This window comes from Canis aureus, chromosome X, assembly GCF_053574225.1.
Source record: "Canis aureus isolate CA01 chromosome X, VMU_Caureus_v.1.0, whole genome shotgun sequence".
NCBI classification, from domain to species: domain Eukaryota; kingdom Metazoa; phylum Chordata; class Mammalia; order Carnivora; family Canidae; genus Canis; species Canis aureus.
This window is the reverse complement of record NC_135649.1, coordinates 43,644,676-43,671,236: the sequence shown is the minus strand read 5'-3', so window position 1 is coordinate 43,671,236 and position 26,561 is coordinate 43,644,676. Positions and strand designations below refer to the sequence as shown.

Genomic DNA, 26,561 nt, shown 5'->3' with positions numbered 1-26,561 from the left:
AGCACTACTCACAATGGATCACAGTAATCCTTTCATCCTGAATAGATTTTTTGCTTAAGAAAATCTTTATAAGGAAACTTTGGGCTGGAAATTTTAAAAAAGATTAATCCATTGTTTTTTTTTTTTTTTTTTCAGATGAAATGATACTGGTTTTATGTTTTGTAAAATCTTTATTTCACCGGTCTCTTTATTACAATAGGGCTTCTGGTTGGGACTCTTGATTCAGTCTTAGACTCTACTGCTAAAGTTGCTCCATTTCGCATCCTACACCAGACACCAGATTCTCAAGTTTACCTGTCAATTGCATGTGGTGAGTATGATTTTTAATCATAAAAATAAAAAATAATAATCAAAAATAAAAAATAAAACGTATAATCAAACAAATAAAGATACTAAGAAATTGAATTTTTTTAAAGATTTTATTTATTTATTCATGACATACACAGAGAGAGAGAGAGAGGCAGAAACACAGGCAGAGGGAGAAGCTGGCTCCATGCAGGGAGCCTGACATGGGACTCAATCCCAGGTCTCCAGGATCACACCCTGGGCTGAAGGTGGCGCTAAACCACTGGGCCACCGGGGCTGCCCAAGAAATTGAATATTTACATTTATTCTCCTCAGTTTTGATTTAGAAAAGAGTTAAACATGTAACTCTACATTGAGAGACAAGATAATCTAATTGTTTAGATAAGAAGGATTACAGATTATTACAGTTTTTTAAAAAAAAATCCATTAGTGTGAGGGATGTAAAGCATGTGTTCCAGCAAATTTTGAGCAAATTTTGGTCAGCACTACTGCTATATGATTCCTTTCTTCAGCTTACCCAACTGCTGAGAAGATGAGAACCTCCTCATGAGATACTTCATTTCATCTGTAATAACTCAGGAGAATTAAGCCCAAAACTAAAGATTGTCCCCCAAGAAAGTATAAGCCTAAAAATTTGAAACATTTTTAGTTACACACCTACTTTCTCACAAAAGGCATTATATCCTAAGAAGAGATGTTTTACTGGTAATGCTATGTATTCATTCATGCTGAGATAGTTGAGATGCTTTCACATAAATATACCTTGTACATAGAAAATGAATTAGGATATCCTTTCTAATAAAACAACTCAAAATTTAAAAAAATGACAGTTTACTTCTTTTATGATGCCATTATAATGTTGGTCTAAATTAAAATCCCAAATTTCTGACCTTTTTAATGTTGAAAGACTTCCTTTTTCTCGTTCTTTCATCTCCCCCTCTCTTCCCAAGTAGATACACTTAAAAAAAAAACCCATGTAAATTCCTGGATAGTTTATATGTGTGAACATACAGCATACCATGAACTTTTAAAGATATGTGGCTTGTCTTTTGCATTTCCCTATATATTTTCTTTAGTGTTGCTGGTGTTTTCTGTTGGCTCTCTTAAATTGAATGTCATTTAAACTAAATAAGGAAGACATTACACCTGCTGACATTTGAGACATTTGTAACCTCAACTCTAAATCTGGTTGGTAGAAGTTAGGTAGGGAAAAATGTCCGTTCCACTTTAAAGAGGGAGGATTATTGTGTTACTTATTCCCCCAAATTAACATGATGTAGAGCTATAATAATTACCTACTAATAAAACTTCCTTATACCTAAAGGACCAAAATAAAGGCTTAAAATTTTCCCATGGCTTTTATTTGTGATTAATTAAAGTTATTATACTTGGTATTGTGACTTCAGTAACATGTTGACGTTGACATAGTATTGTCATGTGCATGTTGTTTGCAGTCACATAGATTATAGGGATAGTATTGACTGTATTATTTGAAGACCATGGATTAAATTCTATATTTATGTCCTGGCACTCTGTATATTCTCTTTAAAAATATTGGTTGCTGTAGGCACCAGTTACTGGCGTCTTGTTTTCAGAATTTTGTATCTTTTCTCATGAGTTGTATTTATTTTTTCTCCTTTCATTAAATATTTTAGTCTCTCATTTGAGGTGAAAAATAGTATTTGTCTCCATATATAGAGATTGAAATAGAGAATAAATGTAATTAATATCTTTATTCCTTTATGATCATTTCTGAAAATGAGCAAATATAATTTTATTTCTTTTTGAACTAAGCTTGTAAATATCAAGAGCAGTTTTGTTGTGGACTTTCCCTTGAATCTTTTATTCTTTTTCATTTTCAATTAGGAGCCAACAGAGAAGAAATTACCAAACATTGGGATTGGTTGGAACAAAATATCATGAAGACCTTATCTGTGTTTGATTCATATGAAGATATTACTCATTTTGTACAAGGAAAAATAAGAGTAAGTGATGGGGATGTATTTTGTAGCTGGGATATTAAAATCTTTGACCATCTTATTTTAGGATCACAAGCCATGTGGGAAGGTCATTGTTTTCCTGACACCTTTCAATATTGGCATAAGTACACATATAAATGTCAGAATCAGTGCTAAAGAAAACTATAAAGTCAATGATTAGTTTCTGGTCCCCTTATAAGTGCTCTTAGGGATATTTTCATTTCAGTATTTCTTAAGCTTAGAATTTGGATGAATCCTTTGCTCAACCAAAAAAATATTTAGCACCTGTATTTGTGTTAGCTCCTTGTGAGGCATTAGAAAAAGCCTAATTACAAAATTAAAGAAAATTTGCTCACCTCTGTCCTAAGAGAAGCACTAATGTACACGCATATATAGGTATATGTACCTGTGTAGATATATACGATTGTATTCAGTGAACTGTTTAAATATATAAAATGTATTTTTATTGGTAGGAAGTAATTAGTTTTTAAAAAATATTTTGTCTCCTTTAGGGTTTGATTGCTGAAGAGGGAAGACATTCTTTTGCAAAAGAAGATGATCCTGAGAAATTTCGGGAAGCACTTTTGAAATTTGGAAAATGTTTTGGTTTACCAGAGCAGGAGAAGTTAGTGACCTATTACTCATGCAGTTACTGGAAAGGACGGGTTCCTTGTCAGGGTTGGCTCTATCTTAGCACCAATTTTCTGAGCTTCTATTCTTTTTTGTTGGGATCAGAAAGTAAGTGGCTTTTGTTGCTTACCATGATTTTGAACATGCCGACTGACCTATCAACTCTGTGGTGTTGTTAGGTTGTATATAAAGCAATAGGATTGATATTAAGAGTAATTAAACTATACATTAAAAAGTTCACTTCATCTAGAAAAAGAATCCTTAACATAGGAGCCATTGAAAGTATATACAGAATGCCTTGCATATTGTGGAAAGTGAATGAATATTAAATGATGGTGACCTGGCATATAACTCCTTTTTTTGTGTTGTTCTAAACTATTGACTTTCTACAATTCATGTTTTAATCTTTGTTTTAGAGATACAATATAAACATAGTAGCCCTAATACCTAATGGCCCAAAGTTATAAAGAAGAATCAAACAGTAATGTTCATAACACACATACAGCTTTTATATCAGTGATTATGCAACTCTGTAAAGTAGCATATTTAAATATAAAATCTGAATATTTTTTAAAAATTCTTTAAAATTATATCTGTTCTTAGAATCACCTATTGTATGTTCATGGTCATGCTTCAAAACTTTAACTGATCTTGAAGTCTAAAATGTTTTAGTTCATACCATTTTGAAGTGGTTAGCTATTATTTCAAAAGACCTGATTGATAAACATTAATCAGTATTGAGAAATTTAATCATATCTGCTTGTAATTCTTATTTGCAGTAAAACTCATTATCTCCTGGGATGCAGTCTCAAAACTTGAAAAGACTTCAAATGTTTTACTAACAGAAAGTATTCATGTGTGTTCCCAAGGGGAGAATCACTACTTTTCAATGTTTTTGCATATTAATGAAACATATCTTCTTATGGAACAGCTGGCAAACTATGCCATAAAGAGACTTTTTGATAAGGAAACATTTGCTAATGACCCAATCCTTGATGATCCTCTACAAATCACCAAGAGGTATTCAGAGCTTAATACTTTTTAAAGTATTGTTTTACCAAAGAATGATAACATTGATTATCATTAAAAATTAACTGTTCTATGTTGTATGATAATTTTTCTTTGGAATTAATCATTGATGTGTGGGGTATTTTTGTTTATTTGTATGCATTTCACAAAGGTATCCCTTCCATTAATTTTAATCCTAAGAAGTAATAGAAGTTAGGTTTGAAAATTATTTATTGAGATCTCAGTAGGATTTGCCCTGGAGTGCTTTTAGAAATTTAGAGATTTTTATATGCATGGTTAGTCTAAATTTCTCTGTGAGTAGTCTAGACAATTTCAGGTATGATAGCATAAAATTATTGTTTATTTTTAAACATTTATAGACAACATAATTTTTTAAAAGATTTTATTTATGTATTTAAGTGGGGATGTAGAGGGGCAGGGAGAGGGACAAGCAGGCTCCATACTGAGCATGGAGCCCGACTCAGGGCTTGAATTTACAACCCTGTGATTATGACCTGAGCTAAAATCAGGCGTCAGCCACTTAATTGACTGAGCCACCCAGGCACCATGAGAAGTATCTCTGATAGCTGTTTGCCACTATATTTGTTTTGCTGAAACTGACCAGAGCCCTTTCATACTGCTCAACACTCAGAACAATTGACTGAAATGAGCATGCCAAAAGAGAGGGAGAGAAGAGAGGATCTAGAAACAGCTAGTGCATGTGTCTTCTGGCAAGGAGCATGAGGGTATAGACTGTATGGAAACTGAGATTGCAGTCCTATGGGTAGACCAGAACAAGTGACCTAGAAGGTTGTGTGATTACTACATAGCCCTAACTGGGTATGGTTGTTCTACTTGCCTATTTCTATTTCTAAAATTTATACATAAAGATTTCTTTTTGAGTGAGTTGGCCTGCTTTTCTGGAAAATAGATCAGCAAGGTGAATTTTTTAGAGGTCTAGGGGTGCATGATTTACAGATAGAACTCTATAAAGATTAGGTACTCATTTATTTACATTATATATAGTTGAGCATTTGTTTTGGTAAGTTTTTCCTTGGTTGGCCACCATAAACATAAACGTTTTAGCCATTTTATTTCTCTTAGAATATCCTCTGAAAGGCCATCTATCAGTGAGTTATTCATTACCAAGTCTGTATTTAAATGATACAGGAAATCCATTTTTGTCTCTGTGCATTTTTAAGAGAGCCTATTGAATCATATATATATGATTTTATTTTATTTATTGATGAGAGACACACACAGAGAGAGAGAGAGAGAGAGGCAGAGACATAGGCAGAGGGAGAAGGAGAAGCAGGCTCCATGCAGGAAGCCCGATGTGGGACTCCATCCCAGGACTCTGGAATCACACCCTGAGCCAAAGGCAGATGCTTAACTGCTGAGCCACCAGGCATCCCAAAAACCATATACATCTAAATCTTTTTTTTTCTAGTAAGTTGAAAAGAACAATAGCTTATTTAGACTCAGTCTCCAAATGACTTTTTTCTAAAACTGAATATCTTTTTTGCTTCAGCTTATTGTTTTTACCAATATGTATCACTTCTATAATTTAAAGAGTAGAGAAGCACATTAACAATAGTTCAGTTCAGTGTATATCCTTCCAGGCTTTTTAATGCATTAATTAAAAAGTATTTGCAAAAGACATGATTGGGACTAAACATCACATATTATTCCGCAGTCTGCTTTTTTCTGCCTTAAAATAATATACCATGGACATCTTTTCATTTATATAAATAAAACTCATCTTTTTTTAAAATCTGCATTTTATTTTTTTAAAGATTTTATTTATTCATAAAAGAGACAGAGAGAGAGAGAGAGAGAGAGAGAGAGAGAGAGAGAGGCAGAGACAGGCAGAGACAGGCAGAGGGAGAAGCAGGCTCCACGCAGGGAGCCCGACGTGGGACTCAATCCTGGGCCTCCAGGATCACGCCCTGGGCCAAAGGCAGGCTCTAAACCGCTGAGCCACCCAGGGATCCCTAAAACTCATCTTTTAAAATAATAAAATAACCCAGCAAATTATAATTTAAGTGAGGTAAAATTAATGTGGTTTTCTGTTCAGAATTAGTTTGAGAGACATGATGAAATGCCATATATTCAAAGAGTATATACTGGAAGGATGAATTTGGTTTTAACTTTGTTGGCTTTGTGTTAGAACTTGCATAATTTACTTACTACCCCAGATGGCATTGCTGCTTAACACAAGTATTTACTGCCTCTAGAAAAATTGTACTATTTTAAGCAGTTGTTTTTTATTCGTATGTTAACAAGTCATCTTTATTTGTTGACATCTATCCTGTGCCCAGTACTGTGCAAGCAGTGTTGGGGTTTTTTTTGCCTCTAGTATGGATTTTTTTTAAACATACATTTATTTTTTATTTTTGTAAAAGATTTTATTTATTTATTCATGAGAGACACACAGAGAGGCAGAGACATAGGCAGAGGGAGAAGCAGGCTCCCTGCAGGGAGCCTCAAGCGAGACTCGATCCCAGGACCCCAGGATCATGCCCTGAGCCAGAAGCAGATGTTTAACCACTGAGCCACCCAGGCGTCCCTAAACATACATTTAAATATTTGTCTTACTTAATTTTAATATTGTCTTATATGTACTGTTCTTGTCTAAATTTTGATCCTGTAAATTTTAATTTTTTCTGTTCATTTTTTCTGTTGCATTTTTATTTTGTTTGAACTGGGTGACTCTTGATTTTCAGATAACCACAGATAAAAATTGTTTACCAGCACTGGTTTAGCCATATTTGCATATTATGAACATATAATAATATAATAATAATCTTCTGGTAAATCACTCCTTAACAGATGGTTTAAAGTCCTACATTATCTCTAACTTGTGCACTGTAATCTAGTAATAAAACAAAATTGGAAAAGGGAACAAGGAAAACGAATTTGTTATGAATCAGTGTGTATCTTCCATTGCATAGTTTAAGAACATAGCATGTAGTATTTAATCTTTCTGATTTACAGTACATTTAGATTAATCAATACAGGCATGTGTGCACTTTAGAAGTCATTATTTGAGCCCCCTTTGTTCTTTTCTTCAGAGGTCTGGAAAATCGAGCCCACAGTGAGCAGTTCAGTGCTTTTTTTAGGCTCCCCAAAGAAGAAACCTTGAAAGAAGTACATGAATGTTTCTTATGGGTACCATTCAGCCACTTTAATACTCATGGAAAAATGTGCGTCTCAGAAAACTATGTCTGCTTTGCTAGCCACGATGGCAATCTATGTAGTGTAATCATTCCATTACGAGAGGTAATATACATTTGGTTACATATCAGTTTTAGTTTGAAAATGCTATCACTCACAGAATAAAATATCATTTAATTCTGTAAATTATCAAAAATTTTATTTGTACCACCCTTTTTGTAATTTTTAAAGAATCATTTTTTTTGACAGAGAGAACACACACAAGTGGGTGGGGGAGAGGGAAGAAGGAGGAGGAGAGAGAATCCCAGGCAGGCTCCACACTCAGCATGCAACCCAATGCAGGGCTTGATTTCACAACCCCAAGATCATGACCTGAGCCAAAATCATGAGTTGAACACTTAAACCGACTGAGCCCCCCAGGTGCCCCAATAATCATGTTTTAAGTTCAGTATTATTCTTCAGGATAAAAGTACTAGGATAAGAGCCTTATAGTTCTTATTAAAAGTGAAAATAGAAAAAAATTAAAAATTTACAAACCAGATAAGGGTTCAGGATGACTCAAGATGGAGCATGATTGCTCATTTATGAATACCAAAACTTAGACTTTTATATTTGAAACGCATAGTCAAATAATAGAATTGATAGCTTTTATGTAAGTTAGAAACAAATTGTCAGCATTGTAGCACTGAATTTTTACATTTGTATTGTTATTTTTTAAGGCTACGTGTTGATAAAACCTTTTTTTTTTTTTTGAGGAGTGAAATAACTTGCACTGAGTTTGTGTCAGTGGTGCAACTAGCATCCAAAATCTGTTCCTTAATAAGTCATACCATGAACCAAAGCTTTAGCCACAAAAGATTAAGCTAAACATATTTTGCCTGAAAATGTCAGTAACAAGGGAGAATGTGATTCATTTATAGTATGTTTTTACCCCCCAGGTTGTAGCTATAGATAAGACAAATGATTCCAGCAAATCTGTCATCATTAGCATCAAAGGAAAAACAGCTTTTCGCTTCAGTGAGGTTAAAGACTTTGAGCAACTGGTGGCAAAACTCAGACTCAAGTGCGGAGCAGCTTCAACTCAGTGTCATGATATTAGCACAGAGGTAATTATATAACAATCAAATCATTCTTTTAAAAAAGTTTGTGTTTCACTGTGGTCCGTTCTTTCAAAAGCTCATAGTACTTTTTCTATTCATGCTTAGATTTATTTTTTTAAAAGACCAGAACCAAAGAAATTATATTCTCTAAGTCACATTATAAAGCAGAAGTTAGAGTTAAGAACTTTATCCTTTTTTAGGAACTCATATTTACTGATTTTACTTTTTTCCAATTTAAATTCAATTGTCACATTTAAAAACTATTACCATTTGATCTTTCTTGACTGTATCTGCAGTATCTCAGATAATACACATCTTGTGCTTTCATGTAACATAGCTTTTAATAACTCAAACTATATTTAATATTTAATAAGGCCTTAAAAAAGGACTCTCCTCTGACTTCTATAGAGAGACAGCAATTTTAAACCAGTTTGGGTATCTTTTATTTAATATCAAGGAGCTCAGCCTTACTTAAATATTATAGCCCAAAGGAAAATAGTGGCAAAGCTATTTACTAGTAAAATATTAGAAAAGGCAAATATTTTTGGCAAAGGGTGGTTAAGAGCCTGATTTTGATGTTTTGTATATCCTTTATCGAAATGTAGGTAGTTTCAATTCAAACTAATTTTCACTTTCAATGCCTGGGAAACTCACATTTTTAATAGATTGATAAAATTTATCATATTATAATTATTGTATTTTAATTAGAAATATCAGAAAGGGAGACAGAACATAAAGACTGCTAACTCTGGGAAACGAACTAGGGGTGGTAGAAGGGGAGGAGGGCGGGGGGTGGGAGTGAATGGGTGACGGGCACTGGGTGTTATTCTGTATGTTAGTAAATTGAACACCAATAAAAAAAAAAAAAAAAAAAAATTCAAAGAAAAAAATCAACATTGGTTTTACAGGCTATATTATTTTATTTGAATAGGATTATAGCAGCTTTTACCTCTGCAGAGTAGACTAAAAATTTTATGCTAAGTCAATTATAATGCAGTATTGATAAGACTAGCTTTTTCTTTGATAAAAGAAAAACACGATGAAAACATGTAATTACAGTGTATATATATCTCAGTTCCAGACCCAGCATCTTCATGTTAACCATCAAGAATTTTCATGCCCCAACTTTATAATCTTTCATTCTCTTCAGGTGTGCACCCAGGATATTCCTTAGCTTGATGTTGAGGATGCAGGTAAAACCTGATCAGTCCTGGTAGTTTCTCTCCCAGTGCTTCTATATTTTTGCTTATATCACTTTTTTTCCTGGCTTATTCCATTTCAGATTCATTCTCTGTGTTAGATTTAATCTTTGCTTATCTTTCTTTCTCCTTCAATTTATCTGTATCTCTTAAACCTGAAGAACCGGAATTTTTCCCCAAAATCTCTCCGGTGCCTCTAGTAGTTGGGTATGATCAGTTGTAAAGAAAGGATTTTGTTTCAAAATGAGTTTATCATCATTTCAAATGTAATTCAGAGTTCTAAGGTTTTCTAGTTTCTCTAATCCACTTTTAGAGGTTTTAGTAAGAGTATATACAGAATACAAGTCAGTATACTGGTTTGCTAGGAAATGCTTTTTTTTAAATGTACTCATTTATCCCCATTCCCTATTTGCCCCATCTACCACCCACCTCCCCTCTAATAACCATCATTTTGTTCTCTATTGCTAAGAGTCTATTTCTTTGGTTGTCTCTTTCTTCTTTTTTCCTTTGCTCATTTGTTTTGTATCTTAAATTCCACATTATGAATGAGATCATATGGTATTTGTCTTTATCTGGTTGACTTACTTCACTTAACATTATACTCTCTAGCTCTATCCATGTTGTTGCAAATATCAAGGTTTCATTCCTTTTTATGGCTATATAAAATATTCCATTGCATGTGTGTGTATATGTGTGTATGCCACAATAATATTCCCTTGTGTGTGTGCATGTGCACACACACACACACACACACACTATTGTATTGTATTGGTTATTGTAAATAATGCTGCAATAAACATAGGGGTGCATATATCCGTTTGAATTAGTGTTTTTGTGTTTTTTATGTAAATACCATATAGTGTGATTACTGGATGGTAGGGTAGTTCTATTTTTAACTTTTTGAGGAACTTCTGTACTGTTTTCCAGAATGGCTGCACCAGTTTGCATTCCCACTAACAATGCAAGAGGGTTCCTTTTCCTGCACATCCTCTCCAACACTTGTGTTGTTGATGTTAGCCATTCTGACATGTGTGTGGTGATATCCTATTGTAGTTTTGATTTGCATTTCCCTGATGATGAGTGATTTTGAGCATCTTTTCATGTGTCTGTTGGCTATTTGGGTATCTTCTTTGGAGAAATGTCTGTTCATGTCTTCTAGAGGCCATTTTTAAGTTGGATTATTTGTTTTGTAGGTATTGGGGTTTCAGTTCTTTACATATTTTGGATATGGTTATAACCCTTTGTCAGATATGTCATTTGCAGATATCTTCTGCCATTCGATAGGTTACCTTTTAGTTTTGTTTCCTTTCGCTGTGCAGAAACTTTTTCTTTTGATACAGTCCCAATAGTTTATTTTTGCTTTTGTTTCCCTTGCCTCAGGAGACATATCTACAAAAACGTTGCTACAGCTGATGTGAGAGATACTACTGCCTGTGCTCTGTTCAATTTTTTTATGGTTTCAGATCTCACATTTAGATCTGATCTTTAGTCAATTTTAAGTTTATTTTTGTGTATGGTATAAAAAAGTGGTCCAGTTTCATTCTTTTACATGTGGCCACCCAGTTTTCCCAACACCATTTGTTGAAGAGACTTTTTCTCATTGGATATTCATTCCTCCTTTGTTGAAGATTAACTGACTATGTAATTGTGGGTTTATTTCTGGGTTTTCTGTCCTATTCCATCAATCTGTGTGTCTATACTAGTATTATGCTGTTTTAATTACTACTGCTTTTTAATGTAACTTGAAATCTAGAATTATGATACCTCCAGTTTTGTTTTTCCTTTTCAAGATTGCTTTGGCTATTTGAAGTCTTTTGTGATTCCACACAGATTTTAGGATTGTTTGCTCTAGTTCTGTGAAAAATGCTGTTGGAATTTTTATAGGAATTGCATTAAATGAGTAATTGCTTTGAGTAATAAAGACATTTTAACAATATTTGTTCTTCCAACCCATGAGCATGGAATGTCTCCATTCCTTTGTGTCATCTTGAATTTTTTTCATCAGTGTTTTATAGTTTTCAGAGTACAGGTCTTTCATCTCTTTGGTTAAGTTTATTCCTAGATACTTTATTGTTTTTGTTGCTATTATAAATGGGATTTTTAAAAGATTTTATTTATTTATTCATGAGAAACACACAGAGAGAGGCAGAGACATAGGCAGAGGGAGAAGCAGGCTCCATGTAGGGAGCCCAATGTGGGACTCAATCATGGGACTCCAGGATCACGGGATCACGTCCTGAGCCGAAGGTAGACACTCAACCACTGAGCGACCCAGGTGTCCTGGGATTTGTTTTTCTTAATTTCACTTTCTGCTGCTTCATTGTTAGCACATAGAAATGAAGCAGATTTCTGTACATTGATTTTGTGTTCTTCAACTTTACGGAATTCATTTATCAGTTCTAGTAGTTTTTTTGGTAGTCTTCAGGTTTTTCTGTATAAAAAATCATTTTACCAGCAAACAGAATTTTACTTCTTCCTTTCCTATTTGGATGCATTTTATTTCTTTTTCTGGACTGATGGCTCTAGCTAGGACTTACAGTATTTTGTTGAATGGGAGTGGTGAGAGTTAGCAGCCTTATCTTTTTCCTGATCTCATAGAAAAAGCTTTCAGCTTTTTACCATGGAGTATGATGTTAGCTGTGGACTTGTCATATATGGCCTTTCTTAAATTGAGATATGTTTCTTCTATACCCACTTTGTTGAGAGTTTTTATCATGAAAGGACATTGAATTTCGTCAAATGGTTTTTCTGCATCTATGGGTATGATCAGATTTTTATCCTTTATTCATGTGGTTTATCACATTTATTGATTTATGTATGTTGAACCATCTTTGCCTCTCAGGGATAAGTCCCACTTGATCATGGTGTATGAGCCTTGTAATGTGCTTTTGAATTTGATTTGCTAGTATGTTGTTGAGAGTTTTTGCATCTGTATTCATTGGGATTGGGACTTGTAATGTCTTGTAATGTTCTTATTTGACTTTAGTATCAGGGGCATACTGGCCTCGTAAAATTAGTTTGGGAGTGTTCCCATCCCCTTTAATTTTTTGGAAGAATGTGAAAGGGATGGGCATTAATTCTTCTTTAAATGTTTGGTAGAATTCACCCATGAAACCATCTGGCCCAGGGTTTTTCTCTGGTGGGAGGTTTTGGATTACATTTTAAATGTCCTTACATGTTATTAGTAAGTTCAAATTTTCTATTTCTTTAGGTTTTATTGACCGTTCATTTTTTATTGCTGAAAAATATTTTATTATCTGGATATACCATAGTGTTTATCCATTCACCTCATGATACCTTGTTTGCTTTCAGTTTTTAGCAACTCTGAATAAAACTGCTATAAACATTCACATGCAAATTTTTGTGTAGACATACATTTTCAACTATTTGGGTATATAATTAGCACAATTCCTGAATCCTATAGTAAGGCTATGTTTTGCTTTGTAAGAAACTGCCAAACTGTCTTCTAAAGTGGCTGTGCTATTTTGCATTTCTGCCAGCAATAAATCAGAGTTCTTGTTCTATATCCTCAGCAGCAAGTACTTGTTATTATCAGTGTTTTGGATTTTAGCCATTTTAATAGCCAGTAGTATCTCAGTGTTTTTTTTTTTTAATTTACAATTCCTTAACGATATAATACTGAGCATTTTTTTATGATTATTTGTTGTCTTTATATCTTCTTTGATGAGGTCTCTTCAGATCTTTTGCCCACTTTCTAACTGGGTCCTTTATTTTTTTAAATTTAATTTCCTTTCATTTTTTTAATATATTTACAATAGCTACTTTACATTCTTAGTTTACAAAATCCAGGAACTGGACCCTCTCAAAGCCATTTTCTTTTTTTTTTTTTTTTTTTTTTTTTTTTTTTTTTTTAAGATTTTTTTTATTTATTTATTCATGATAGTCACAGAGAGAGAGAGAGAGGCAGAGACACAGGCAGAGGGAGAAGCAGGCTCCATGCACCGGGAGCCCGACGTGGGACTCGATCCCGGGTCTCCAGGATCGCGCCCTGGGCCAAAGGCAGGCGCCAAACCGCTGCGCCACCCAGGGATCCCTCAAAGCCATTTTCTATTGGTTGCCTTTTCTTTTTAAATAGTTCTTGTTTTTATTTTTAAACTGGCTTTCTTGGATTACCCCCATGAGTCAGTATAAATTGGTGGTCAGCCAGTGATGGATCAGAAGAGTTCCTTAAATACCTTGAACTATTAAGTTTTCTACTTTTTACCAGGAAATCTTTAGTGAAGGTATACCTCAAACTTCAGGTAGCTTATAAATCAGCCTTAGGGGTTCATTGCTTACCTCCAAAGTCAGCCAGAGTTGAGTGACTGGGTCCTTCCACTGTCCCATTTCTTTCCCAGGGAGTTTCATACCCCTGTACATGCATATATACTTCTAGATCCCCAAGAATCTCTCAGAATCTTTCAAAGTTCCCCGTGTTTATCTTGTTATCCAGATCTTCCTTTTAGGTTTTTAGCCTGGCTCTTGTTTGCCCCAAACTGAAATTATAGCCTTAGGCAGCTGTGATGTTATCAGCAGATTACTTTGACTTTCTGTAATGCCCTGGGGATGGGGCTTTTTTTCAGAGACCTGAGCTCTGAATCAAATCAAATGATAACAACACTCTGAGAATGGAGATTTTCTAGGGAGCTATTGTTTGGTCAAAGTATTGACTGTGGGGATCCCTGGGTGGTGCAGCGGTTTGGTGCCTGCCTTTGGCCCAGGGCGCGATCCTGGAGACCCGGGATCGAATCCCACGTCGGGCTCCCGGTGCATGGAGCCTGCTTCTCCCTCTGCCTGTGTCTCTGCCTCTCTCTCTCTCTCTCTGTGACTATCATAAATAAATAAATAATTAAAAAAAAAAACTTTAAAAAAAAAAAAAGTATTGACTGTGTTCTGTGGATGGGGATTTTCATAAAGTGCCAAAAGATCCATCGGCTGTCTTAATGCAGGCTTTCATGGCTACCATATCTCTGAGCTTGGGAGGAGGGATGATGGGAATAGCCTCAAGTCAAAACTTAACAGAATCTGGTGTTCCTACTGAGGTTCATTAGTTTCAGTTGTATCCTTGCTTTTCAGTTCATTCTGTGCCTTTGGTAAATTTCCAGTGTTCTGAACTGGTACTTTTTAAAATCTTTTGCCAGTATTTTGTTGCTTTTATAGGGCAGTGGGTTCACAGAAGTTCTGAGTTTGCTGTTCCAGACATTGATTTGTCTACATCTCTAAATTTGATAGAAACACAATGTCTTTCTGAGATGTTGCTTTTATATTTATTAAGTAGATAGATGGTGGTTTATAAATGACAGATAAAACATTAGCATTTCTATTTCTTACAGAAATTTTTAAGCATACATTTGGGACAATTACATTTTTTCTTTTTCAGGTTCCCATTAGTTCTGATTCTACAGACCCATCTGATAATACTGAGGTACGATCTTTGACATGCCAGAGAGAGTGCAGTGAAACTGTGAACACTGAAGCCTTAATGACAGTATTTCACCCTCAGAGTTTGGAGACTCTTAATTCCAAAATGGTAGGAAAACAAAATATTTAAATCTGTCGATTGAAACAGTTGATCAAAAGTAAAAATCTTAGAGCAGACTAGAAGGTATCACAACTGAAAACTCTTCTTTTGGTGCTCTAAATCAGGTTTTCCAGCAGGTACTACTGTGTGACTTGTTTCATTCCTTACACAAAAGGTCTGTTATCGAAAAAACAAATAAAAAAATAAAAGGGCTGTTATCAAGAATTAAGATAAACAATGAAAATTGAACATTGGGTTTTATTTGCATTGATTGCCAATAATCCTAAAATCTGGGTGTTTGGGGGAGAGTGATGGGTCAAAGCTTTACCTCTTAAGTGTAAGTCTCTTCCCATTTTTATATGATTTTAGGTAAGAGTTAAAATAGTAAATTAAAGCTGTTATGCTCACATGGATTTGAAAGATTTGTGATGAGTGGTCTAGTGTTTGGCCCTTCTGTGAGTACTGATTTTGGCTTTCTGTGTTCTTGATTTCCACAGGTATTGTCTCACAGGGAAGAGAGTTTTCAAGTTATTTGAAAGAAGTTAATTTCTCACCATGTTTACTTGCTATGATTTTTTGTTACAGTTGAAAGAAAAGATGAAGGAACAGTCATGGAACATCCTATTTGCAGAATGTGGGCGCGGTGTTAGCATGTTTCGGACCAAAAAGACTCGAGATCTGGTTATAAGAGGGATTCCAGAGGCCTTAAGGGGAGAGCTCTGGATGCTTTTTTCAGGTATTACATTTATTCATTTTATTAACAGACATTAGCTATGCCCCTTCCAGAAGCTAATGCACTAAGTAAAAATAATTACTTAGTGCATATGGCTAGATGACTAGAACAAAGTCTTATTTGTCACGAGTTCATATTAGTCAAAGAGAATAAGGTAGTTACATGTATTTACCTGTATATCCACACATCTATTGTCTGAGCAAAATAGTTTATTAGGCAAGATATGGCTAATTGAAGGTCTCTATCTCTAATGTCAAAGAAAAGTTAAGGGGAAGAAACAGTTCATGAAAATTCTATTAGATAAAATTGGTATGCTGATGTTGTAGATTCTAGTGAAGGCTTTCCTTTTGTTTGTACTAGGATAGCACTTGAGTATAAAGCTAAATTTAATCCAATTCTTTATGTGTATATGTAAGTGGTAGGTTTATTACATTCCTCTTCTTTTGTATCTTAATGCAATCATCTGCACAGGTGCTGTTAATGACATGGCTGCTAATCCTGGCTATTATGCTGAATTGGTTGAGCAGTCCTTAGGGACCTGCAACTTGGCTACTGAGGAAATTGAACGTGATTTGTGTCGCTCCCTGCCTGAACACCCAGCCTTTCAGAATGACACTGGCATATCTTCTCTGAGGCGGGTGCTCACTGCTTATGCATATAAGAATCCCAAAATTGGATACTGCCAGGTATGATTTCATTATAAGCCTATCTGTGTGCCTATTCCAAATGGTAGCACCATATTAAATAAAGCTCCATTAATTTTAAAATTGTGATAAATAGGACAGAGATTGGGCTGAGATTGATAGGGGGTATTTTTAATCTAGGTAGGATGGTAGTAGGAATACTTAAGAGAATTGGTATTTCATTACTTCATTTTTCTTTTAACAAATATTTGTTGAATTCATGCTCTGTAAAAGATACTGTGCTAGGTGCTTAAGACTGTAGAAAGATGAGTCATATAAGGATCCTACCCTTGAAGGTAAACAGATGAGTAAGTATGAAAACATATATTCATTGTCAAATAAAAAACAAGTGGGACAAATCATTAGAGAAATGTAAAGTTCTATTAGGATTTATAATAGGGATAAGTTATTTTCATCTGGAGGAATCAGAGAAGGCCTCGTGGAAGAGTTAAGCATTTGTAGGTCTAATTGAATTTTGGATGTATGGAGATGGAATGAAAGAATATTCTGGGTAAAGGGATCAATGTAACCAAACACAGGGAGGTAAACATGGAATATATTTAGAACCGTGTTTTGTTTAGTAGAAATGTAGGGTGAATGAAACGAAGTAGATAGAGAAAAAAATCAATAAGGTAAATCAGGATAGGTCAGGAGTTTGAATTTTATTTTGTAAGTAGTGGGGGAGTCATTGGAAAAAATCCTTTAGGAGCACACTATATTAATTAGGGAAGTTAGACTGCTAACACAAATAATCTCAAACAGGTAATAACTTAAACACAAAGTTTCCTCAAACATATAAACAAAGAAGAGCAAGAGTATTTAAGTCGATAGGCAGAGATTCATGAGATTATTCAGGGATTTAGGCTAACAGCAGGCTCCGTCATCTTCAAACATGGCTTCCAACATGCTCTTTCATTGCCGTTACCCCTCACAGGAAGCAGGAGAGAGCATGGAGAAACAATTGTGGTAAAATTTATTGGCTTTTAGGTCTAAAGCCTGCATATATCACTTCATCCATATTATGTAAGGATCTTGGTTTTATGGCCATACCTATTTACAAAGAAGTCTGCAAAATATAATGTGACCGAGCATATATATGTTCAGATACTATCGAAGAAGGGGAGATAGGATTGTGGTGGATAGCTAGTAGTCTCAGCCACACATTCCTTTTAATGAACTGAGCACTCATAATGATTATGTATCAATCTTACCCATTAAATCTTATCAAGAGAATTTTTTCAAAAAGCAATTTAAGTGAACCAATCACCTAAATTACAAGTATTTAGCATATTTTAAGATCTCTGAGAGGTAAAAAAAAAAAAAAAAGAACCGTAGTGCTTCTTTCCTCAAAGAATTTACACTCACAGATTCTGTGATGTTATCTATATGTAGTAGTGTAGAGGCACCTTCAAAGTAGGTAGCACTTGTTTTTGACTTCTAAAAGACCGACTGGGTGGCTCAGTCCAGTAGGCATCTGACTCTTGGTTTCAGCTCAGGTCATGACCTCAGGGTTGTGGGGTGAGGCTCCACACTTAGCACAGAGTCTACTTGAGATTCTCTCTCTGTCTCTGCCCTACTCACATACATACAATCTCTCACTCACTCACTCACTCAATAGATAAATAAAACTCACTAAAAGATGAGAGTAAAATTAGAAACATGGAGGGCAAGAGGAAATTTTTTCTGAGTTAAGGTAACAATATGAGCAATACCATTCAGGTAAGACTAAGCCTGCCATGGAGATCAGACTGGCTAGGTTCATTTTGGAATCAAGAAGTAACTAAACTTTGTGTGGGACAAGATCATGGAGAATCATTCAACCCTGGGAAAAGTCTGAATTTGATAAGCAGGTTTATTGCTTTTGATGAAGGAGCCATGGGAGCCATACTGACTCATTAGTGCTGACTAGCTTGCTTTATTTTTCATTCTTCCCCCCCTCCCTCCCTTCCATTTATTTGATCTATTTTCTTCCTTTTCTTTCTTCCCTTTCTTTTCCCTTTACTTTCCTTTAACCTCTCTACAGATACAACTCACATACCACAAACTTTATCTTTTATTGTTTTTAGTGTACTCATAAATGTCATGCGACCACCATCACAACCTAATTCCAAAACACCCCTGAAAGAAGCCCCATATCCATCAAGAATTACTTCCCATTCACCCTACCCCCAACTCAAGGCAATTAATAATCGACTTTTCTGCCTCTATGCATTTGCCTATCATAGACATTTTATGTAAATGGAATGATAAATATGTGGTCTTTTGTGTCTGCTTTCTTTCATTTAAATTCATCAATTTTGTAGCATACATTTGTAGGCTGAATAATACTCCATTGTATGGACATACCACATTTGTTAATCTATTCAATGGTTGATAGACTTATTGGGTTGTTTCAACATTTTGGCTATTATGAATAATGCTGCCATGGATGTTCCTGTAGAGCTTTTTGTGTAGACATTGTTTTTTTATTATTTTAGGTATATACCTAGAAGTGGAATTGCTGAGTTATATGGTCACTCTATTTTTAACATTTTGTGGTACTGCCAAACTACCTCTCAGAGATGGCACCATTTTACCTTCCCACCAGCAATGTACTGAGGGTTCCAATTTTTCCACATCCTTGATAACACTTCATTGTCTATCTTCTTTTTTTTAATAAATTTATTTTTTATTGGTGTTCAATTTACCAACATACAGAATAACACCCAGTGCTCATCCTGTCAAGTGCCCCCCCCAGTGCCCATCACCCATTCACACCCACCCCCCGCCCACCTCCCCTTCCACCACCCCTAGTTCATTTCCCAGAGTTAGGAGTCTTTATGTTCTGTCTCCCTTTCTGATATTTCCCACCCATTTCTTCTCCCGTCCCTTATATTCCCTTTCACTATTATTTATATTCCCCAAATGAATGAGAACATATAATGTTTGTGCTTCTCCGATTGACTTACTTTACTCAGCATAATACCCTCCAGGTCCATCCACGTTGAAGCAAATGGTGGGTATTTGTCGTTTCTAATGGCTGAGTAATATTCCATTGTATACATAAACCACATCTTCTTTATCCATTCATCTTTCGATGGACACCAAGGCTCCTTCCACAGTTTAGCTATTGTGGCCATTGCTGCTAGAAACATCGGGGTGCAGGTGTCCTGGCGTGTCATTGCATCTGTATCTTTGGGGTAAATCCCCAACAGTGCAATTGCTGGGTAGTAGGGCAGGTCTATTTTTAACACTTTGAGGAACCTCCACACAGTTTTCCAGAGTGGTTGCACCAATTCACATTCCCACCCACAGTGCAAGAGGGTTCCCTTTTGTCCGCATCCTCTCCAACATTTGTGGTTTCCTGCCTTGTTAATTTTCCCCATTCTCACCGGTGTGAGGTGGTATCTCATTGTGGTTTTGATTTGTATTTCCCTGATGGCAAGTGATGCAGAGCATTTTCTCATGTGCATGTTGGACATGTCTATGTCTTCCTCTGTGAGATTTCTGTTCATGTCTTTTGCCCTTTTCATGATTGGATTGTTTGTTTCTTTGGTATTGAGTTTAATAAGTTCTTTAAAGATCTTGGAAACTAGCCCTTTATCTGATACATCATTTGCAAATATCTTCTCCCATTCTGTAGGTTGTCTTTTAGTTTTGTTGACTGTATCCTTTGGTGTACAAAAGCTTCTTATCTTGATGAAGTCCCAATAGTTCATTTTTGCTTTTGTTTCTTTTGCCGTCGTGGATGTATCTTGCAAGAAGTTACTATGGCTGAGTTCAAAAAGGGTGTTGCCTGTGTTCTCCTCTAGGATTTTGATGGAATCTTGTCTCACATTTAGATCTTTCATCCATTTTGAGTTTATCTTTGTGTATGGTGAAAGAGAGTGGTCTAGTTTCATTCTTCTGCATGTGGATGTCCAATATTCCCAGCACCATTTATTGAAGAGACTGTCTTTCTTCCAATGGATAGTCTTTCCTCCTTTATCGAATATTAGTTGACCATAAAGTTGAGGGTCCACTTTTGGGTTCTCTATTCTGTTCCATTGATCTATGTGTCTTTTTGTGCCAGTACCACACTGTCTTGATGACCACAGCTTTGTAGTACAACCTGAAAACTGGCATTGTGATGCCCCCAGCTACGGTTTTCTGTTTTAAAATTCCCCTGGCTATTCAGGGTCTTTTCTGATTCCACACAAATCTTAAAATAATGTGTTCTAACTCTGAAGAAAGTCCATGGTATTTTGATAGGGATTGCATTAAACGTGTAACTTGCCCTGGGTAACATTGACATTTTCACAATATTAATTCTTCCAATCCATGAGCATGGAATATTTTTCCATCTCTTTGTGTCTTCCTCAATTTCTTTCAGAGGTATTCTATAGTTTTTAGGGTATAGATCCTTTACCTCTTTGGTTAGGTTTATTCCTAGGTATCTTATGCTTGTGGGTGCAATTGTAAATGGGATTGACTCCTTAATTTCTCTTTCTTCAGTCTCATTGTTAGTGTATAGAAATGCCACTGATTTCTGGGCATTGATTTTGTATCCTGCCACGCTACCAAATTGCTGTATAAGTTCTAGCAATCTTGGGGTGGAGACTTTTGGGTTTTCTATGTAGAGTATCATGTCATCGGCGAAGAGGGAGTGTTTGACTTCTTCTTTGCCAATTTGAATGCCTTTAATGTCTTTTTGTTGTCTGATTTCTGAGGCTAGGACTTCCAGTACTATGTTGAATAGCAGTGGTGAGAGTGGACATCCCTGGCTTGTTCCTGATCTTAGGGGAAAGGCTCCCAGTGCTTCCCCATTGAGAATGATATTTGCTGTGGGCTTTTCGTAGATGGCTATTAAGATGTTAAGGAATGTTCCCTCTATCCCTACACTCTGAAGAGTTTTGATCAGGAATGGATGCTGTATTTTGTCAAATGCTTTCTCTGCAACTAATGAGAGGATCATATGCTTCTTGGTTTTTCTCTTGCTGATATGATGAATCACATTGATTGTTTTACGGGTGTTGAACCAGCCTTGTGTCCTGGGGATAAATCCTACTTGGTCATGGTGAATAATTTTCTTAATGTACTGTTGGATCCTATTGGCTAGTATCTTGTTGAGAATTTTTGCATCCATGTTCATCAGGGATATTGGTCTGTAATTCTCCTTTTTGGTGGGGTCTTTGTCTGGTTTTGGAATGAAGGTGATGCTGGCCTCATAGAACGAATTTGGAAGTACTCCTTCTCTATCTTTCCAAACAGCTTTAGTAGAATAGGTATGGTTTATGGCTTCTTTAAACGTTTGATAGAATTCCCCTGGGAAGCCATCTGGCCCTAGACTTTTGTGTCTTGGGAGGTTTTTGATGACTGCTTCAATTTCCTCCCTGGTTATTGGTCTGTTCAGGTTTTCTATTTCTTCCTGTTCCAGTTTTGGTAGTTTGTGGCTTTCCAGGAATGCGTCCATTTCTTCTAGATTGCCTAATTTTTTGGCATATAGCTGCTCATAATATGGTTTTAAAATCGTTTGTATTTCCTTGGTGTTGGTAGTGATCTCTCCTTTCTCATTCATGATTTTATTAATTTGAGTCTTCTCTCTCTTCTTTTTAATAAGGCTGGCTAATGGTTTATCTATCTTACTAATTCTTTCAAAGAACCAACTCCTGGTTCTGTTGATCTGTTCCACTATTCTTCTGGTCTCGATTTCGTTGAGTTCTGCTCGAATCTTTATTAACTCTCTTCTTCTGCTGGGCGTAGGGTCCATCTGCTGTTTTTTCTCTAGCTCCTTTATGTGTAAGGTTAGCTTTTGTATTTGAGTTCTTTCCAGTTTTTGGATGGATTCTTGTATTGCGATGTATTTCCCCCTCAGGACTGCTTTTGCTGCATCCCAAGGATTTTGAACGGTTGTATCTTCATTCCCATTAGTTTCCATGAATCTTTTTAATTCTTCCTTAATTTCCTGGTTGACCCTTTCATCTTTTAGCAGGATGGTCCTTAACCTCCACGTGTTTGAGGTCCTTCCAAAATTCTTGTTTTGATTTAGTTCTAATTTCAAGGCATTATGGTCTGAGAATATGCAGGGGACGATCCCAATCTTTTGGTATCGGTTCAGACCCAATTTGTGACCCAGTATGTGGTCTATTCTGGAGAAAGTTCCATGTGCACTTGAGAAGAATGTGTATTCAGTTGAGTTTGGATGTAAAGTTCTGTAGATATCTGTGAAATCCATCTGGTCCAGTGTATCATTTAAAGCTCTCGTTTCAAAAAAAAAAAATAAAGCTCTCGTTTCTTTGGAGATGTTGTGCTTAGAAGACCTATCGAGTATAGAAAGCACTGGATTGAAGTCACCAAGTATAAGTGTATTATTATCTAAGTATTTCTTCACTTTGGTTATTAATTGATTGATATATTTGGCAGCTCCCACATTTGGGGCATACATATTAAGGATTGTTAAGTTCTCTTGTTGGATAGATCCTTTAGGTATGATATAGTGTCCCTCTTCATCTCTCACTACTGTCTTTGGGGTAAATGTTAGTTTATCTGATATGAGGATGGCTATCCCTGCTTTCTTTTGAGGACCATTCGAATGGTAAATGGTTCTCCAACCTTTTATTTTCAGGCTGTAGGTGTCCTTCTGTCTAAAATGAGTCTCTAGTAGACAGCAAATAGATGGGTCCTGCTTTTTTATCCAGTCTGAAACCCTGTACCTTTTGATGGGGTCATTAAGCCCATTCATGTTCAGAGTTACTATTGAGAGATATGAGTTTAGTGTCACCATGATATCTATTCAGTCCTTGTTTTTGTGGATTGTTCCACTGAACTTCTTAAAGGGGAATTTTAAGAGTCCCCCTTAAAATTTCTTGCAGAGCTGGTTTGGAGGTCACAAATTCTTTCAGTTCCTGCCTGTCTTGGAAGCTCTTTATCTCTTCTACCATTTTGAAAGAGAGCCTTGCTGGATAAAGTATTCTTGGATGCATGTTCTTCTCATTTAGGACCCTGAATATATCCTGCCAGCCCTTTCTGGCCTGACAGGTCTCTGTGGAGAGGTCTGTTGTTACCCTAATACTCTTCCCCATAAAAGTCAGGGATTTCTTGTCTCTTGCTGCTTTAAGGATCTTCTCTTTATCTTTGGAATTTGCAAGCTTAACTATTAAATGTCGAGGTGTTGAACGGTTTTTATTGATTTTAGGGGGGGATCTCTCTATTTCCTGGATCTGAATGCCTGTTTCCCTTCCCAGATTAGGAAAGTTACAGCTAGGATTTGTTCAAATAAATATTCTGGCCCTCTGTCCCTTTCGGCACCCTCGGGAACCCCAATTAAGCGTTGGTTTTTCTTCCTCAGGCTTTTATTTCCCTTAATCTATCTTCATGGTCTTTTAATTGTTTGTCTCTTTTCTCCTCAGTTTCCCTCTTTGCCATCAACTGTCTTCTATGTCACTCACTCGTTCTTCCACCTCGTTAACCCTCGTTGTTAGGACTTCTAGTTTGGATTGCATCTCATTCAATTGATTTTTAATTTCTGCCTGATTGGATCTAAATTCTGCAGTCATGTAGTTACTTGAGTCCTTTATGCTTTTTTCTAGAGCCACCAGTAGCTGTATAATAGTGCTTCTGAAATGGCTTTCTGACATTGAATTGTAATCCAGATTTTGTAACTCTGTGGGAGAGAGGACTGTTTCTGATTCTTTCTTTTGAGGTGAGGTTTTCCTTCTAGTCATTTTGTTCAGTGCAGAGTGGCCAAAAGCAAGTTGTATTGGGAAAAGGACAAAAAGAGAGGAGAGAAAGAAGGAAAGAAAAGAGAAAAAGAAAAAAGGAAAAAAAATAGAGAAGAAAAAGAAAGGAAAAAAAGGGTTGGGGAAGGAAACAAATCAAAAAGCAAAAAAAAAAAAAAAAAACAACAACAACAACAACAAAAAAACACGGGGGAGTATCTTCTGATTCTGTATACTTTAAGTCCCTGACTTCCCCTGGAACTTGTCCGTCTTGCTGGTCTTCTGGGGGAGGGGCCTGTTGTGCTGATTTTCAGGTGTTAGCACTTGGGGGAGCTGCTCTGCCCCCTGCCTGGTGCAGGGCTCAGTGGGGGTTGTTTACCCCATGAGGCCCCAGGAGGAACAACCACAGTGGCAGGGCCAGCTCTGGAGCCCTGGATTCAGCTCCCGCAGTCACTAGGGAGCTCTCCTTCTGCAGGGCCTGGAGGCTCTGGGGTGGGGCCGCTGATCTGCTCAGCTCGAGGCAGGAGCGTCCTTGCTGTCCTGGGCCCTCCCGGCCTCTGCCTGTCCCCGGGGGGAGGCCGGATCCGGGGCTGTGTCCCGGAGCCCAGTGCTCCCGGGCCTGCGCTGGTGGATTCGCGCTCCTGGTGGCGCAGCCCCCTCTCTGCGGAGCCGCCGCCTAGCCCCTCCGAGCTCTCCCAAGCCGCGCAGCCCCTTCCACACGGAGCCTCTTCCTCTGCCCGAGCCCCTCTGAGCTGCTCCGGGTCCATCCGTGGGCGCTGCAGCCCTTCAGGGAGCTTGGCGCACTCTCTCCGGGACGCAGTTCCTCTGTTACTGTCCCAGGGAGCCTGAGGACATCCCCGCCCCTCCTGGGGTCCTGCTCCAAATCCCTGCGGGTGCCTTTCCCCCGGGAATATTGGTGCAGCTCCTGCTTCTCCGGGAAGGAGCTCTCCTGTCCTGGGGGCACTCGACCCAGCCTCAGCCCGGCTCCTTGCGGGGTCCCTCCCCCTTGGAGGCCTTTTGTTTCTTTATTTCTTTTTTCCCTGTCTTCCTACCTTGATAGAAGCGTGAACTCTTCTTACTGTAGCATACCAGCTGTTCTCTCTTTCAATCTCAGGCCGAATTCATAGATTTTCAGGATAATTTGAAGGTTATCTAGGTAATTTGGTGGGGACAGGTGATTTGGAGACCCTACTCTTCCACCATGTTGCCCCTCCTCCCATTGTCTCTCTTCTTGATTATAGCCATCCTAGTGAATGTGAAGTGGTAGCTCATTGTGGTCTTGATTTGCATTTCCCTAATAAGCTTATTGGCTATTTGTATATATTCCTTGAAGAAATGGCTATTCAGATTGCTTGCCCATTTGTAAAGTTCGTTATTTATGTTGTTATTATTAAGTGTTAATGGTTCTTTACATATTCTGGATACCAATCCCTTATCAGATATATTTGCAAATATTTTCTCCTACCCTGATGTTGTCCTTTAACTTTCTTAATGGTGTCCTTTAGAGCACAAAGTTTTAGTTTTAAGTTTTTAAAAGTTTTTTTTTTAAGATTTTTTCAATTTTTTTTATTCATGAGAGACAGAGATACAGGCAGAGGGAGAAGCAGGCTCCATGCAGGGAGCCTGACCTGGAACTCGATCCCGGGTTTCCAGGATCACACCCTGGGCTGCAGGCGGCGCTAACCTGCTGTGCCACTGGGGCTACCCAGTTTTTTAAAGTTTTAATGATATAGTCCAATCTCTTTTTTTCTTTGTCATGTGTGCTTCTGATGTCATATTTAAGAAGCTATTGCCTAATCCAAGCTTCAAAATATTTACTCCTATATTTTCTTCTAAGAGAGTTATAGTTTTGATGCTTAAATTTAGGTGTCTGAGCTATTTTGTGTTAATTTTTGTGTATGGTTTATGGAGGGAGTTCAGCTTCATTCCTTTACTTGTAGCTAGCCAGTTGTTCCAGTAGTAGTTGTTGAAAAAACTATTCTTTTCACTCACTGAATCACTCTGGCACCCTTGTTGAAAATCAGTTGACCATAAATATTAGGGTTTATTTCTGGACTTGCATCATTGATTTATTATTTCATTGATTTATATTTCTGTTCTTATGCTAGTATCACTTTTTTTTTTGCTACAGCTGGGTAATAACTTGAAATAAGGAAATGTGAGTCCTTTCACTTTATTCTTTTCCAAGATTGCTTTGGTTCTTTTGGATCCCTTGCATTTCCACCTGAATTTTAGGATTAGCTTATTAATTTCTGGGGGTTAAAAAGCCAGCTGGGATTTTGATAGTCATTGTATTGAATCTGTAGGTCAACTTGGGGAATACTGTATATTAACAATATTAAGTCTTCTAATCCATGAGCACAGGATATCTTTCTTTTCCATTTATTTAGGTCTTTTAAAATTTATTTGTTTGTTTGTTTGTTTGTTTACTTGTTTGTTTGTTTGACAGAGCCAGTGAGGGAGCTAGTGAGAGAGAGGGAGAGAGAAAGAGAGAGAGAGAGAAAGAATACAAGCAGGTGGAGTAGCAGAGGGGGAGGGAGAGGGAGAAA

The 26,561-nt window shown here is 36.8% G+C and overlaps 1 protein-coding gene across 3 annotated transcripts in view; it reads left to right on the top strand.

The window, feature by feature from the left end:
- Positions 1–26,561, top strand: part of TBC1D8B (TBC1 domain family member 8B) — a 69,718-nt gene that overhangs the window by 20,702 nt on the left and 22,455 nt on the right. For 2 of the 3 annotated variants that reach the window (XM_077889966.1, XM_077889968.1), the window contains exons 2-10: positions 200–310; positions 2,173–2,291; positions 2,798–3,023; positions 3,695–3,935; positions 6,998–7,205; positions 8,039–8,206; positions 14,780–14,929; positions 15,506–15,656; positions 16,125–16,339. In XM_077889966.1, coding sequence (XP_077746092.1) covers positions 200–310; positions 2,173–2,291; positions 2,798–3,023; positions 3,695–3,935; positions 6,998–7,205; positions 8,039–8,206; positions 14,780–14,929; positions 15,506–15,656; positions 16,125–16,339 — 1,589 coding nt within the window. The remainder of the gene's footprint in view (positions 1–199; positions 311–2,172; positions 2,292–2,797; positions 3,024–3,694; positions 3,936–6,997; positions 7,206–8,038; positions 8,207–14,779; positions 14,930–15,505; positions 15,657–16,124; positions 16,340–26,561) is intronic. The other variant, XM_077889967.1, reaches the window with a different exon arrangement.